Consider the following 17,705-nt stretch of genomic DNA (forward strand, 5'->3'; position numbering starts at 1 on the left):
GTATTAAACAGCAAACCATCTGACACCATTACAATTTGTCCTTACAAGTACTTTTTTGAAAGGTGTTTAGTTTTACCGTAGATGTAAGAGGACACACACCTTCCAAAAGTTTCCTCCTTTGTTTCGTTAGTCCAAAGACTATTTTCCCAAAATGTTTTTGGGAGGAATGCCAATGGGACCGGAGACCAATCCAAAAGCGGGAACTGGACTATAGCACAGAGCATTCTGGGTAAATACAACCAAAACATACGCACGAGTCTAGTGCTAGCGGGTGAAGTAGTCTGTCGTCTTTTACCAAAGACGAAAAAGAAATCCTACAAATGCTAAAATCTGATGCCACTCCATTTTCCTTCACATTTTGTGAAGAAGGAAGTTGTGCTCTTGTCTTCTTCTTTTTTCCTTCAGTGGGTCTTGTTGTAGCGCCAACACAGGCAAGAAGGGGAACAGGTTTATTGAAATTTTGGCTAATTTTGGACCCGTATCAAACTGAGTCTACCGAACTGCCAGGTGTGAAGACACTCATTTAACCCTTTCCTGATGTTGATGTTGATGATTCTCATCTTGAATTTCTTTAGACCGGGGCGTGAAGTGTTGCTTTTTGAGATCTCACAGCCTATGTAATGTTCTCAGACGGGTTTTAATTGTGTCAATTACTGACCTGAAATTGTTTTAATTCATGTAATTGAGCCAAAAATGTTACTTTAATGAATGGGACATTTTTACTTGAATACTGCATCTTCTATTTAGTCTTGATCTTGACATTTTTTGTATTATCTCAAACACATAATTGACAATGTTTTACCATAGCACGGTAGGCACGATCAGCTCAGACTTACAGAAAAAAAGTTAACAGTTTTATGTAAAAGACAGGAGGTAGACAGAATGTACAGTAAATTGCTTCTACTCTCCTTTTTTCCAGTTGAGCTAACATCAACCTGCTCCACTTCACCTCTCCCAGGGGGTTTTCAGGCGCTTCCAGCACATTCCAGCAAAAAAAAAAAAAAAAAAAACTCTCCAGGTGTGGTAGATACTAATTGCCTCAAATCACTTGGCTCTGGTCCGTTTCCCTCGAAGGTTACAAGGCGGTTATTTGTGGCAGGTTGCGTAGTGAAGAGAGCCTACATGACAGCCCTGTCTCTTAAGGTTGAACGGCCGTGTAGCCGGCGAGTCAGCCGTGACTGCTGCGCGTTTCTCTGCAGTCAGCTGAATCTGCTCACACTGGAATCCAAACCCAGCTGGTGGCGGCGTGGGCCGGACCCCTCATGACAACACTCCATCCAGACAACCGCGAAGACGGCAACGGGGGGCAGGGGGGAGGCTTATCTGCCACGACACCTCAATGCTAATTTGATGTTAATATTTGACTCGCAGGAGGAGAAGTCGGTTACACACCTGCAAGGACTTCCTGCTGTTTCCCCCTCCATCTCTCGCCCTCTGGGAAATCCACTCTTCCATCACTCCTCCTCTCGTTTCTCTGGGCTCCGCTGTTCCCTCTCCTTCCCGCTGTGCACATTTTCCTCTCTTTGCCCTATTTCACAATTTCATTCCCCCTTCCTCACCGCCTCCATCTTCACTTGTCTCTCTCGTTTTGTCCTGTGTAGTTTAAGTTTCAACCTCCCTGGTTTCTGGTTTGCCCAGCAGACCAGAAACCGGCCAACATGGCAGCTTTATTCTAAGACCCAATAAGTAATTATGAGTTACTTTTTTTTTTTGGTATCCACTGCTATAGTGATGCCTGGGTTTTATAAGTCTGGTTCTGTCTCTTTTTCATGACATGTCAGTAAGTCCAAGTTAGAAAGATATATTTTTTACGTTTGTTAAAACTGTCACCTTGTTGTGACAGTTCAATATGAGAAAGATCATCTGTGAAAAGATTGATCTCTCCCTCCTCCTTCTGCTACTGACCGTCTGAAGAAAAGTACAGCTCCCAGTCAGAAACAACCAATCAGAGCCCGGGGGAGGGTCTTAGCGCTGTCAGTCTAGCTCAAGTATGTGCTGCTAAATGTGCTAATGGTGGAGAAACAACTAACAGTTCCAGGAAAATAGTTTACCCGCCGTCATCTAGCCTTAGCTTTCATGGCAGGCTATGCTGTTGTGAACTAGCAGTAACGTAGATTGACAGCACTAAAACCCACCTCCTGGTTCTGATTGGTTGATTCTGACGGAGGGGTGTATTGGTTCAGTTGACAGCAGGTTTGTAGGAAAAAGTCAGAGGAGCTTTATTTTTTTATTCTTTTCACAGATTATCTCATGTGGTAACGACATTGTGACAGTTGTAACAAATATCAAATATGTGTCAGCGTGTGAATTTGTCTGATGAAATAGTTAAACGTTTTTTATATGGACTATTGCTTTTATATCACGCTACGTTGTGCAAATGCACTCACCTCAGCATGTTTAATGCTTAATTGTTTGACCCACTCATAGGTTGTGTGAGGCACTGAATTTTCAATCTGACATGTTGAGGCTATTAATAAATACATTAGTGGCATTACAGCAAAAAATGGTATTTTAGATTAGGACTTGCAGCTTTATATGTGTCTTAATTGTGTAATATCAAAAATAATTTAACAACGCAAAAAATTAAGTCATATATTTGTAAATATGGGTGTATTAATCCTACATGTTGGCACAGCTTACAATATGATCCACATCTGGACTCAGAGGTTTTGGAAAATGTTCTGTTTTGATGTTCATATTAGGGATGTTTAATACATAATGTTTTCATGCCCAATCTGAGCGGTCTAAAGTGTAAGTTTTATGAACAGAAGAAGTCTGTTTGCTTTACAGACTTTAAAATTGTTCTTATACACGGCCCCTCACCTGGGAAAGATGATGCTGGTCGAAAGAAAACAAGTGGGGGAGGGGGGCCTTATTGATGAGCAGGCATCCACAGAGTGTGGCAAAGTCTTTAGAAACAAAGACGGCATGTAAGGACTGGAGTTCTTGTCAGAGCTGTCTCTGAAACAGACATGTATTGATTTATTTCCACCACACAACACCAGACCTATAGGCTCACCTGGAGACCCGTCCTATTGTATGATCGTAGCATGCTGAAGGTGAGTTTTCTTTCTAAAGAAATGCAGATTGACATGCTGTGATTCTCTTTTAAAAAAAAGAAGAAAAAAAAAGACGAACCCACCATGTAAAAAATAAGAAAAATCTCTATCATCTAATTTTTGGTGAGTATTATAATGGTAAAAAGACTTATTGTGGTACACAATCTTGATTGTAAGATAACTGAGGGAAAATACCATGGTCTAACTGTATCACAGTATTTATCCGTGGCATACATCGATACCGGTAATTGGCCCATTACTAAATTATTCCCTCCTAATGTCAGGATGCTTCCATAAGAGAGTAATGATCAAGGGGGGAATTTTCCCATTTTCAGCTGTTTTCGTCTAAATACGACTGATGAGACTATTTGATTATACTTATTGATGTAAGTATAACCCAATAGTCCGTTTGTCCATATTTATATAAAAAGCAGCTGATCCTATTCATGGGTTTTGAGGCTCATGGGATGATTACGGGCCAACACAAGTGAATGCATACTGAAACTCATACATGACATTATGTGTGCTGGAATGAATCCAAACGACGTTTATGTAATGTATTGCCTCGCCAAAGTATTTATACACTTTGTCACATTTTGTCATATCACAAACACAAAGTACTATGGTAATCGGCACCAGTTTTCTTATACGTAGTGGAAAGATGTTGCTAACTCTTTTAGCTGACTCTAGGTTACAATGATGCTAGCTGATGTTAGCATTTCCACAGTTTCTCAACAGACATGCTTAGCGCTGCGTTGTCTTTAGCCAAACAACTTATGTGTTGCTATGTGAACTCACGTTGCTTTATTGTGCAGATTGTATAAATGTGCCTTAGCTGCTAATTTGGCTAAGGCACATTAGCCAAATTAGCTAATGTGCTAATTTGATTGAGTTCACCAAACTAGTTTAAAAAAAATAGAAATAAAACCTGCAAAGAACAGGAAAATGGCATTGTGATGCAGCTGTACATTTATAATAATAATACAATTTTAATAAAAAAAATATTAATAGATGTTAATAGCCAAGCCAAATTACAATTGATTAAAATCAACGTTTTTGAGCTTTACATCATGTTATAATGTTATCTCCTCATCAAAAACATTCCTGGAGCTTTGCCTCGATTCGTTCATGGACGTTTGAGGAATCCTCGAGTCTCCCGTGGCAACCATTCAGGACGGCCAAAACGCCTAGTTATGCAAAGCGCCACCTGTTGACGTAAAGCTCCTCCCTGGAGCTACAGTCTCCAGCAGAGCTGCTGCCGCCATACAGACCCTTTATGGCGGCAGCAATTATCAAACGCCTTGTGAAACGACATAATGAAAGTTCATTGTTGTGTTGACGTCCTGAAGGCGGAGTGTCAGAAAGAGTAGGAGCTTCTTAAAGAGACAGAGGCCCAATTTCAAGGCGTATTCAGTTAAATCATATTTGGCATATGCAGCATTTTTATAAGAATTGGAGGTAACATAATTATCTTGGTTGTGCCTGAAAAACACATTAAACTTCCAACACCACATAAGTTCATGATTGTTATAGTTCCAAAGCTGTGTGCTGACTCAGATGTGTATTGCTATTAGCTTTGACACAAATGACTTTCTTAAAAAAATATATTTGCTCAGATGGTTCAACCCTGGTCCACACAGTGAGCTTTTTAATGAAAACAAATTACTGCTCATTCAGCACTCCCTCCCTCTCCCTGCAAGACAACCAACACCAAACATTAAGCAGTCAGGAATTCTCTAGAAGAAAAAACAAAACAAAACAGTGGATCTTGTGATTCTGCTGCAGCAAGAAATTCCTGCTCTGATTTCATAAGATCAAGTTTGCTCAGCATGCAAAGTGTGTGCATGCTGGTGTTTCCTGAGACCACCAGCATGCAGTAGCCACCGTCGAGCCGAGGAAACGTTTTCCCCTCCAGACAGCTTTTGCTCTGGACTCGCCTCTCCCTCACGCCTGGTCTCAAAAATCAACCTTTATGGTTCGCTCTGCGGGACACTGGAGGGAACAGTGAATAAGCAGTCCAAGTGACATGTTTCCCCTCTCTGGTGTTCTGTAATTTATGTAGTTCATCTGGCAAATTAGAGGTAAAAAAAAAAAAAAAAAGAGATTAGTCTAGTTTTTCTACTACCTTTCTTGCGGATTTAAAAAAACAGAAAGAAAAGGAAATAAGGACAGCAAAGCTGAAAGATGACAACGGAGAGAAGTGCATCCAACTACGGAATATGACAAAGTATAAGTGGACCATGCTAACAAAACAGTCATAAAATTATGAGAATAAAGTCGTAGAATTACGAGAAAAAAGTCAATATTGCAAAAATGAAGTCGTACAAGAATAAAGTTGAAATAATACGAAAGTATTACAAGAAAAAAGTACGGTAGTGATATAACTATTTTTGTCACCCTACGACTTTGTTCTTGTACGACTTCTCGTATTTTAAACTTATTCTTGTAATTTTATTACTTTATTTGCATAGTATTTTTTTTATTTTCCTTGCGTGTCTTTAATGCTCCATTGTAACTGAATGACACCAGAATCCCAGAACTATTTGATTTCTCTTTATCCAACTTCTCCCCCAAACTGTGCAGGCGAGCAAATACTTGTCAGCCAACAACGAGCGATAAGAAAAAAAAAAAATCTCTTCTGGAAGCAACGCTGAAAAATAGATAAGGTGGATGTCAGGACTCCTGCCTCTTTTTTATGTTTTATTTATTTATTATTTTTTTTCTGCTCTGGACCTTTCCATCACCGCTGACAAGCCTGCAGGAGTTCTGACTTGCCTTCAGACGAGGAAGTGTCATACAAAAGCATCCACACCCTTGGGATGGAGGTTTTTTTTGCTTTGAGTGAAACGTATTAAATCTGATCCCATCGGTCCGGTTCCGTCCTGCTCTTTACTGAAACTTTAATCAGCCCCAGACCTGAACCCGGCTACAAAGCTGCGCTCGCTGCTTCGCTTTGGACTCGGTGCACAGCGCCGCCGGCCTCACCAGACCTTCCCCCCGTCTGCGTTTTGACGTGCGGCTGCGGCGGGAGCAACCTGCTGCCTGATGAGGCTCTTTGTCTGTTTCCTTCGTTACCGATCGGTTTTCATGCCAAAAAGACAAAAAACAATGCAAACAAAAACAAACTTCTGATTCTGTTTTTGGTAAACATCTTCATGCCAGCGAGTTGAAGGCCTTGAAAATGCGCAGTGTGGCGGGTTAAAAAGGCTGAAGTTTCCCAGAGTTCATCTTCTCATAAACCACAAACTATGCGACGCACTGACACCGATTAGCAAATGATTAGAAAGTGGGAGAACAATAGCACAGTGTTTATTTATATTTATTTACAAGTGTATGTAGCCTCCTTTACTCTGATGTCCTTAAATAAAATTCTACCAGGCAGCTGGTAGAAATAATGCAAAAGTGTTGATAAAGTTACTCCCCGTCTAATGGCTGATTTTATTTTTTTACTTGCTGTAAAACAAACTTTTTACATGAAACAATGTCTTAATATGTAGTATCATGTACTTCTGCAGTTGTAGCCAAATAATGAGTTGTAGCGATTTAATTATATACTCAAAACAACAACTTAGTACTTGTAAGTACGTGTGTTGTATGCTTTGAAACTTTTGTAAATTAATTCTGCTGGCTTCGTATCACATGGAAATAAAAGTAGTTTTCAGATCGTTTCTGACCCAGTTTTTATATGGTGAATTTTAAAATGAATAAAAATCTTTTTTTTTTTTAATCCAATTATAGTGGTACAAAACCCGTTGTGAATGGTTATGAGCTTCAACCTAAGTTTTGGGTCATTTTAACTTTAAACAGTGGTCAATTTAACCTAACCTTTGGGTAGTTGCCCTAAACCAGTATGTTGGGTCAAACCATCAACCCAACCCAGCTGAGTTAAAACACCGCAGTGTTGGCTCTGTCCAAATTTGACCCACCACTGGGTCACAAATTGAGTTGTTTTTAACCCAGCAGTTTTTAGTGTGTAAGTTCTTTATTAGTTAGTGTTATTAGAGGGGAAATAAGCCCGATCTGCAACTGTTTAAAGAGCCAGTATTATAAAAAAATCAACCTTTTTTTCTTTTTTAGCTTTACATCATGTAATGTTGTTCCCTCAAAGACAAACCTGCGGTATTTCTACGTCAGTTTTCCTCGTGCAGTGTCCTCTTCTTTACGTTCCGCGTGGACAGCCTGAGCGCCTCACAGCGTCGCGTGGCTGTCAGAAGCTCTGCAGCCACACAGTGTCACGCGCCTCCCTCGCTTCACACGCCATTATTCTTTCTTTCTGCGCGTGACAAGCTGTGATTAGAATAGATGGCTTTGCCCACAGACAGGACATTTCTGCAGCGCGTCTCCGTGTGACAGCACAGGACCACAGTCTCTCTGCGCCGAGGAGCAGCCAAGCTGACACGTACTGAAAGCAGGCTGTTAATGTCAGCTTCATTGACATCTGGAAGAGAGAGAGATAGAGAGAGAGACACCCCTCCAACAGAACCGAACCACCGGGGCCGAAAAAAAAAAAAAGTTTCGCCGCTCTCCATAGTTTTACATCACGTTCACTCCTAATGGAAAAAGTCGACATCATTTGTCCGTATTTGATCCATTCGGAACAGAGAACGTTTTCTTCTTTCGGGGGCATTTTGTAGTTTAGTTAATGACAGCACATCTCATCTCACTATTTTTTTTTTTTTTTTGTATCCAGTCCGTCTCGCTTTTACGACGACAATTTGTCAATGCCGTCACGTGGGCACACGTTTTTGAGTTTTCTTTTTTTCCTTCTTCTTTTTCTTCTTCTTCACACTCAGCAGTTTGCGCGGTCCCAGCGGTGTTCCCTGCCAGCGTCAGCGCTTTCATGCGGGCCTTTTCAAACGGACGGCCTGTTACACACCGCAGGAACCCGGCCGGGGCTCGCTGCGTTCACGGTTCTTTCACCGAACAAAGGAACCGCTGCGCTTTGACCAACTGACACATTTCTTTTTTTTTTTCTTTTTTTTTTTGGAAAATGTTCTTTTAATGTCAATCACGGCGACCAAGTAAAAAAAAATTAAGAAGTTAGCAGCCTTTGTTTGGAACTATAAGGACTGCTGTGGAATATATAGGGAGATTAACAGCTGGTCAATATGAACTGATAAGGTGCTAATGCTATGCTAGCCTGTCATCTGTCAATATCACCTTCCACACACTTTCACAAGTCCAGTTATCATTCAGGAAACCTGTTAAAAACAACAGGTTTTCTCTTAAATTTACCTTTGAAGGTGTTGCTGTTCTTTTCTGTGGCACATACTGAGCAAAAGTGAAATCTAAGAAGGTTGTTTTTTCTGCGGCAAATGAGAGGAAAGTAAATTGCAAACTTCAAGCTACAAATCAGATTTTTTATTTATTTATTTTTGCTTTAAAGGTGCAGTGTTGTGTTTTCCAGCCACAGAGTATCATTTTATAGCACAATCAAGTGCTAAAAGGGGGTTTGGTTGGCCATATGGAAATTGGTTTATTTCATAAAATTGCAATGAAACCCTTTTTTTTCCCCACATCACACGAGTCACATGATCAACAACCGGATGTTACTACTGGCAGAAACATCGAAGAATAAGTAGTTGGAGGATGAAGGCATTTTGCTACTAACTTGTCGCGTAAACAAACTTATTCACTTGTGATTTTAATCGCGTTCCTTGGTTAATGGGAAAGCCACAATAGCAGAATTTTGTTTTTTCAACAATAGAGGAATATTAACAAGGAAACGCAGCAACTGTTGGTTACTAAGAGAGAACATGTAAGATGCCTTGTTACATTCTCTGTTATTTTGTAAGTGTTGACTGCTGAGAACATATTTCAGTACTGAGAATATAACCAATGTTGTGAGTACCCGCATTTTTTTATTATTATTAATATTTTAGCACAAGATTGTGTACACAATATTTTGAGGTCTTATTGTGATATTGATATAGATTATGAAAGTAAAAAAGTAATAGTTTTTTTTTGGCTATGTCTGTATGGCACGGCATTGTTCTTTAAAAACATTCCCATTTGAAATAAGCTCCATCAGGACAAGAAATCCTTAAAAACAACTAATTTTATTGACGCTCTAATGGAACAAACAGTGGAGAAAATGGCAAAAAATTACATTTGCCATTTTTTGCTTCAAATTTATAGTAACAACGATAAATCTAATTTCTTATCATGGATAAGATATTTTTCACGATAAATGACAAATGATACGATAAATGCCCACCAAAGTATTTTTGGTCTAGCTTTTAGCGCAAATATTTTGAAATGAGATGAGACCAACTTGCATGTAACCTTTCAGCAAGACATAGGAACTTGCTGAAAACGGAACAAAACGTTTTTTACACCAGTTTTTATGATGAAGTGAACGGGGGAAAAAAACTGTCCAATTTCCTACTTTTGTGAGGATTCCAGTTTTCTCTCTGTTTTAGACCCAACACAGGTGACAGTTCATAGCCGCATTTAAATATCTAAAACGTCTTCTCCACATTAAACCAAAAACAAGTTACCAAAAACTCACCGTTCGCATGTAAGCTCCGACCGTTGCGGCAAAATCTTCTTGCTTCCGATCCCCCAGATCCGACCTTTACAAACCCATTGTTTGTAAAAGCGGCTAATCTAGAAACCTTTCCACAAACCTTTTCAGAGAAAGTAAACACTTGAGAGTTTGAAGTTCTGCACAAATATCTTCCTGAAGAAAAAAAAAAAATCTCCACTTCAGAAGGTTATTGAAGACTCTTGGGGGGGCAAATGAGAAACATGTGAAGTGGCTGTCAGTCCCCGGAAAAGTTTGATTAGTCTGCCACTATGGAGGAGCGTTTTATTTGCGCAGGGACTCGATGTTGAAGAAGTACAAACACACCTGTCTGATGAAAGCCCAGCTCTGGGTATGAATGCTAAAAGATGCTACTGGCTTTTCGTTTAAACAGGAACTGGCTTTACTTTCGATTCCTTTGTTTTCTCAGATGTGACGGTCATGTCTCTTTCCTGCGACTAGTATTTTTGTTTCTCTTTGGGTGTCGGAATGTTTCGTAGAGCCAGAGCCGTCAAACTTGGGTGAAATGACATAAAGCAAAGGCTGCCACAGCTGGAGATCTTGTTGGAGGTCGTGACCTCTGTCATATTGGCTAAGAAACGAAGTGGCAGCTTTTTGGCAGCTTCAGCTCATGTTTTTCAGTCTGGTGAGGAAAAACTCCAGTTTAAAACCATTTCCTCGTGACTTCAAGTAGCACATTTAACAAAAAAAGAAAAAAAAAGAAAGAAAATTAAAATTTTCTCTGAAATTTTAACTTTTTTTTTCATTTCCGCTCTAATGACTTGTACCCAGCTATGCAGTGGCGCGTCACGTTTTACTTATATTCATATCCAATCAATTTGAATAAGTTCTGTTCGATTAAAAGAACCTTTTGAAAATAACCATTAAGGCATTAAGCACTTCTCATCAAGCCCACATTTCTATTTTAAATGTTATGTTCTCATTAGCTGCAAGTGGAAAATCACAATTGACAGAAACAAAGGCTTTCTAGTATCCATCTGTGTGTAACTAATCTATGTAATGTCTCACTTAGTGATAAAACAAATCGGCTTTTCAAAAATAATCTAATTTCTTTCCCGCATAGAGGATCTCTGGTGAACAGGAGAGTGCTCACTCCGTCTTTTTATTTGAGCAAGCAGCTACATATCCACTTAGCATAATCCCGTTAGAAAGCTCTGTTCTGCTGACAAAGCAAAATTTAAGTGTGCCTTTTATATTTTTGAAGTAGCAATGTCAACTTTATTTATCCTGCAATTTACAACAATCGGGTTGCACCAAAGGACTGCACAGCAAGAACAAAATAATTGGTAAGAGTCGTTAAAAAGAGAAAAAAATAACAGTAGACATGAGTTAAAATAATTAATTAGCTTAGAAAGCAAAAAAAAAAAACGTGGTCAAAAAACAGAACTAGTTTAAAAATCAAGCCAAAAAAAGTCAACGAATTTTGGCGATGGAGTTAAACATGTCTAGCTGTGTTTATTGAAAACATGTTTCATCATTTCACAGTAATGTTTCACCAGGTGTATTTGTGAAGCTCTTTATCCTCTAACGTCTAGAATGGAACATTTCACCGTCATCGTTTACCTCCAGCGGAAACCTCAGCTCTCACTTAGCAGGTTAAATGCTCTGTTTCCGTTAAGCGCAAACACACACACACGCACACACACACACACGCACATACGGGCGCACCGTATGTCTGTTTAATGCAAAATCACATCCCTTCCTGTGAGAAGTGGCAATATCCAACTTCACAGCTCGAGCACTGAGCTCATCCTGATTGACTCTGGAGACGGACACACTTATTGGTTCCAGAGTCACAGCGCTGAATGAAGTTGTTTCCAGCGTTATTGAGCTAATGTAATATAACAGCTATTATTATCGTTAAAACATATCTGGTTTCATTCCATGTACATTTCATTCAGTTACATGTTAACAAAGGAAGACAGAGGAAGAATCAAAGTGTGAGTAGCTATTAAAATAAAACTGTACCACATAAGAAGGCATGTCGGCTGTTTCGTTCAGGCAGATCAACAGAAAGTGTGAATTTGTCTGACCTTTTCCATCCTGAGTGACCTTGTACTTTGTTAGTTTTCGTTGTTTCATACTCAGTTGTTTCAGTACAGAGACAGGACGGCAGTCATACCCCTGATTCCTTTATTGAATCGGGACAGAGAGAGAGAGACGACTCGGGCAGAAAACAGGAAGGCTAAATTCACGTTCGGTCTGTCCTGGAACATTCAGTGTTCGGAAATGTTGGCGATCTTTTTTAAAACCAGGTGAAGGGCTGCGTTCACTTTGTAATTGCAACTCGACAATCATTTTGCTGTTTTGTTTTTTTTTATAGTTAAACCTTGTTTCACAGGTCTGTTCCTCACAAACACGATGTAACTCCCGATTCTTTTTTTGCTTTGTTTTTAATTCTGATTCATCTCCGTTCGCTGGCAGCAGGAAGACTAGCAGGGGAAAAAAAGTTACAACATCGACTGAACAAAACAAGGAAGCTGTTCAGATTTTATTATATAGCAAGCGTTGATTTTTAGCTAAGCTCTGAAAGCATCTTATTTTTGTCAGACAGATTCGAATAAAAAGTGTAAAAAGTATTTTCTCTAACTCTCAGGTCATCCTCCTTCAGTTTTCACTAACATCTCATTCCTCTGGATTCTCCTCTTTCTCTTTTTTTATCCTCCTCACAAACCTCTTCAATCAATCAATCAATCAATCAAATTTTATTTGTATAGCACATTTCAGCAGCAAGGCATTTCAAGGTGCTTTACATAATTAAAGAAAAAAAGTAAAAACAACGTCTTCCTTCTCGCGTCAGTGTTTCCAATTGGCTCTTTTGTCTTTTTTTCATCAGCTCTGACAAGCGGCAGACATCCAAGCCATCGAAAACCCGAACGTCAGAACGGATCACGTCATCCCGGGAGTCTCTTCTGCCCAAAAGCCTCTGATTCCTCTCCTCTCTGCAGGTGAGCGGGATCAACGCGTCGCTGAGCAGGAAGCGCGAGCAGCGCGTCCTGTTCATGGTGGTGATCATGGTGATCTGCTACCTGCTCTGCTGGATGCCGTACGGGATCATGGCGCTGCTGGCCACCTTCGGGCCGCCCGGCCTGGTCACGCCCGAGGCGAGCATCATCCCCTCTGTCCTGGCCAAGATGAGCACCGTCATCAACCCGGTCATCTACGTCTTCATGAATAAACAGGTGAGAGGAGGCAGAGGGCGAGGATTCGAGCTGAGGTCACTTGTTGTTTTTGATTCTTGGTTTGAAACGCTTACACGAGGTTTCTCTAAAGTTTTCAAGGTGTTTTGATTTAACATCTGCTTTGTGTTTCTGTAGGGAACTTTTTCAAATATACATACTGAATAATTTACATTCCCATGTGAGCAGATGAGATAAAAAGCTGCTGTTTTGTTATTTCTTATTTGGTTCAAATAAAATGTGCTGAAAACACAACCTTGGGGAATCCCAGTCCAATAATTTGGGATATGAAGGCGATAAAAGCTATATTATTTATATCTGTATCGGATATTGAAAAACAAATTGAGATTGTGTATCGTGACAATGTATCCGGTCCTTAAGGACAGATCTATTCAGTCTAAGTCTATACTTCTATATTGGCTGTTCTACTCCTAATTGCACCAACTGAACAGATTAAAGTTGGTTTTACATGTTTGTCCAAAATTGTGAAGCTATTGGTACATTTATATGTGCTGTTCTGGTGCAGTTATCTAATTAATTTGCAATTCATTACATTTATGTCTGTGTTGGGGGGGAGGGGGGAAGGACATTTTTCAGTCAATTCAGCAGTTTTTCTGTATCAGATCGGTATCTGCCAATACTAAACCTCAGATATTTGTATCGGTATCGGATGTGAAAAACGTGGATCGGTGCATCCCTATTAATAAAACAATAATCTTCCCATTTCCATAAATCCCAGGTCACTTTGAACAAATCTACTCTATACATTTTGCTGTCGCCGTCTGGACGCCCTTCCTGTCATTCCACCAAATTCATGGTTAGAATTTCTCGTCAGAACGTTCTGTCTGTGCGCCGTGTCGTGAAAGGACTCATTATCCAAAGTGTTGACGGTTAAATTCACACTCTGCCTCACTCCATCTCGTCAGACGTCCTCTTAAAATAGGAAGTTGACTTTCTATTATTCGGCTACATCACAGGGTTTCCCAAACTTTCTCATGCATTAGCTTTGCTGGAAAGACGCATCAACTTTCAGAATGCTTACTTTTATTAATGTAATTAATGTCTATTTTAATAATGCAAACCATTACTATTGGGAGAAATGAAGTGTGAATATCACTTAGAAATATGGAAAGTGCACCATTACTATGAGACAAACAACTGAAATGATGCTGGGTCGAAGGGCAAAACCAGAACTTTGTTAAAAGTTGACGTGAATACACAAATGACTGGCTTCTAGTAGCAAATAAACAAGTCGGTCTCGGCCTGGCTTATTGTTTCATGACCGAGGAGCCGTAGGGTGACGAGATGAAAGCCAAAACAACAGAAAGAGATGGAAGACGAACTCCAACATCAGATATTTTCTCCGGCGGCACATCTGATCCGAAACCAGCTGTATGCACACACCGAATGGGAAACGCAAAGACTTTGAGTAGAAATATTCAATCACAGCCGACCATAAAAACAACGTCACATAATTTTATGCACTTCTTGCATGTTTTTTTTGTTTTTTGTTTTTTGTTATTAGATCCGGTGAGCAATGAAAACAAGCCTGTTTTTGTTCCATAATTCTGCCAGACTTCACTTATCCAGCGGTTTCCGATTCACCCAGCAGGGAGTTTGGAGGTCAGAAAACAATGGCCGAGGCAGATCCAAGAATCTCCTCACTGAAAATTAGATTAATCTATTTTGAGGAGAAGATGCAATGAATATAAATCGGATTTACTGACCCTCGTTGACTTTTTAATAAGAATGCTCCCTCAGCAATGCCGCAAAGATAAAGTGGGGGGGAAGGAGCTGAGGGCAGGAGTTGTTGAAGCAGGACTCCAGTTACTTTTAATTTGGTCTCACTTGTCAGTCTGTTCCTTCATGAAAATACATTATTATGACTGATAATTGTTGATGTGGCACCTATGTGCTCATGGGATAAATGAATAATTTTATTTTTGTTCTCCAGGGTCTCTAAGTAATTTCAACTATTCCAGCTGTTTTTCTCAGTGGACTTCCGAACGTTTTCAATGTCAGAGCTTTTTTTAAAAAAAAAAAAACCTTCATGTGAAGAGCTCTTAACCTGCTGGGTAGCTGTAGAAAAATTCCCTGAATAGTTGAATACGGTCAGAACCTTGAGAGTTCTGGGAATCTTGTGGGATTAAATGAATATTAACAAATAAATGTTGGTTAATGTAGCAGTTTTCATATTTTGATTAACAATCTAAATTACCACAACTGATGTGTGTCGCCTCATGCACAGAGTCCACATGCTGCAGAGGACTAATGAGAACACTCTGGTCAGGTTGGGTAATCTTCAATTTAGTTTTGATTATTCTTTGATCTTTTTCTTTTTTCCTCTGGATTCTTGTGCTGGATTCTGTATTGAAGTTGTTTAAGACAGTGGCGTCCAAAGTCAGGTCTCAAGGGTTTGCATTCTATAAATTTTAGATGTCACCCAAATGATTGGCTCAATGCCAGGCTGGTAGAGAACTTGAGGACATGTTGATTAGGTAATTTAGCCCTTTAAATCAGCTGTGTTGGAACAAGGACGCACTGCATGACGCTAACTGTTGAAGACTGGAGCTGGACAGCTTTGGTCTAAACACACAAATGTGTTCAGGACAAAACACAGGCAAAAATACAGTCCAGTTCAGAGCAAATCGGATTTCCAAAGGCTGCCTACACAGTATAGATGGGGCACCTATAGGTGAGCTCAACCTACATCAGCCCTGAGCACACGGAAATGAACACGGTAAACTTTTGAAAACAAAGCAAAAATGTGCGTCCAAAACACGGGTAGACGCAGTAAACGCTGCAGTAGGTATGCCAGGTCAATCGGTGGCGCTGTAACACTGCCAGAAAACGTAAAACACTAAACAGCGCCATGTTTGCCCGTTTGAATTCACTGTTTTTAAAACCCTTTTAAACAGAGAGTGTACCGCTAACAGCTTCTTCTCCCAGTGCTAACTATAGAAACAACCAATCAGAGCCAGGGGGGCGTGTCTTAGTGTTGTCAGTCAGCTTGTGTACACCCCTCTCACACTCTTCCCCTGCTAAGCTACAGCTTCTTCCTTATTACAGAGTTTCTTATTATAGGTGGAGAGCAATTTTATCACAGATCATCTCTAGTATTGGACCAACACATCATCATCAAAAGTTACATTCCTCAGCTTTAAAAATGATGCAGAACTTGTTGATCTTTCCCTTGCCATCTAAATAAAATATTCTGGAGTTTCTTGCTGTGATGTGATAAAATGTGAAAAGGTTGGATGGGTGGTCACAGCTTCACAGATTGTCTTTTTTTTTATGGGTCATAAACGGAACGTCAGCAGAAAAATGCAGACGACATCTGACTGCTGCTGTGGTTAAATCCTGCAACATAGATGGGATTATTGGAGGTATTGTCACACCTTTCTGTGCAGAGAACTGATCAAAAATCCCAGCGAGTTTGTAGTTATTTATTTTAGCCATTTATTTTACACAGTTAAATGTAGATTTTCTTATTCCGTCAGCACAGATAACTTTTATAACTCGCTAAGGGACTTCACACATTTAATTAGAGATTATGCCGTACCAGAAGTCTTAACATTACTTCTGCCAGTAAGACAAAAAAAAAAGTTATGAAGCAAAATTTATCAGCCTTGATGACATAAAACCACAGCAAAAATTCAAACTCAAATGAATCACCCTCACCAGCTAATGGCTTCGTTTTTTTTTTTCTTAGTTGTTTAATGACTTCTTGGAACGACTTATGATTCGCCTTTTTATCCAAAGTTTACTCTTCATAATTCCTGCTCCGTTTGCTCGATGCGCCTCCTTATCAAGCTGCTCTGTAAAGCAAATTTCTTTTGTGCCAACCAATACGTTTAGACACATGATTAAAGATGTTTTCTTCCCCTTCTGAAATATTGTTCATCATGGTGAGAAAACATAATGGGAGATAACTGAGATTGTCTCCACCAGAGCCGACGAATAAAACATTTTCCTCAACGTAATCTTTATTATCGCTTCGTGGTCCAAGTGAAGCTCAAAAAGGTTTAGAAAAATATTCCCTTCAGACCTTGTCAGAGAGATTTATACTGTACCAAAAATAAAAATGTACAGTTCTCTGTGCTGGAAAAGGAAATCTTATCTCCAAAGCCATTTGAAGTGTAAACTTTCTGCTCAGAGTTACAGCCAAGAGTTTTATTATTGTACAGACGGAAAGTTGGAAAAAAGAAAAAAGGCACAGTAATTGTTTCCTTTTGGGATGACACTGTTTGTCACTGTTAGCTTGTCAGCTGACTTGCTGATTGAGCTGATTGAGACACTGGAGTCCAAACGCCATCGACCTCGAAGCAGCTCGAACGAGACGGCAGCGAGCGGGGGAAACACCGAATGTCCTGTATGTCATTTTCAGTCTTCAATTCCTCCCAGCCCGTTACTATGGAAACTGTGAGTTGAGGCGAGTTGAAGACTAAAAATGCTGTACAGATACAAGTAGCAGCTGGTGTGCATTTGTCCCCATCCACAGTCGGCGGCGGTCTCGGCGCAGAGGCCTGGGGATGAAGGGTAAGTTTCCTCTGAATCCTCTTTGTCTCCTTCTGTGTGGTCTCCACCAAGTGTCAGCTGTGCTGTTACAAAGGTGTAAGTGTTTTTGTCTGAGTCCTATCAACGCCTGTTTTTCTTTCACAGTCGACAAATGTGTTCGCTATATAACAGTGGGGTAGACTCTGACCACAAGGGGTCTGTAGGAGTGAATTTGATAGAGAAAAGGAGATTTTTTTTAGGAAATGACAAGCTTGGCCTTTAGCTTCCTGCGTTATTTCTCTCTATTTAAAATTAGCTTCACAACACAGTCTGGGCTTTCTCTCGTTTACTTGAATTCCCTTTGGTAGAATATATATATATGTAAGTAAATAAAAAAAAAAAATATATATATATATATATATA

General features: G+C 39.8%; 1 protein-coding gene across 1 annotated transcript in view; it reads left to right on the forward strand.

The window, feature by feature from the left end:
* The window catches only part of tmtopsa (teleost multiple tissue opsin a), a 76,430-nt gene that overhangs the window by 49,432 nt on the left and 9,293 nt on the right, over positions 1 to 17,705 (forward strand). The window contains exon 3 of the mRNA XM_081598057.1: positions 12,555 to 12,788. Coding sequence (XP_081454183.1) covers positions 12,555 to 12,788 — 234 coding nt within the window. The remainder of the gene's footprint in view (positions 1 to 12,554; positions 12,789 to 17,705) is intronic.

The sequence above is a fragment of the Poecilia reticulata genome, chromosome 17 (genome assembly GCF_904066995.2).
Source record: "Poecilia reticulata chromosome 17, P_reticulata-male-v2, whole genome shotgun sequence".
NCBI classification, from domain to species: Eukaryota; Metazoa; Chordata; class Actinopteri; order Cyprinodontiformes; family Poeciliidae; genus Poecilia; species Poecilia reticulata.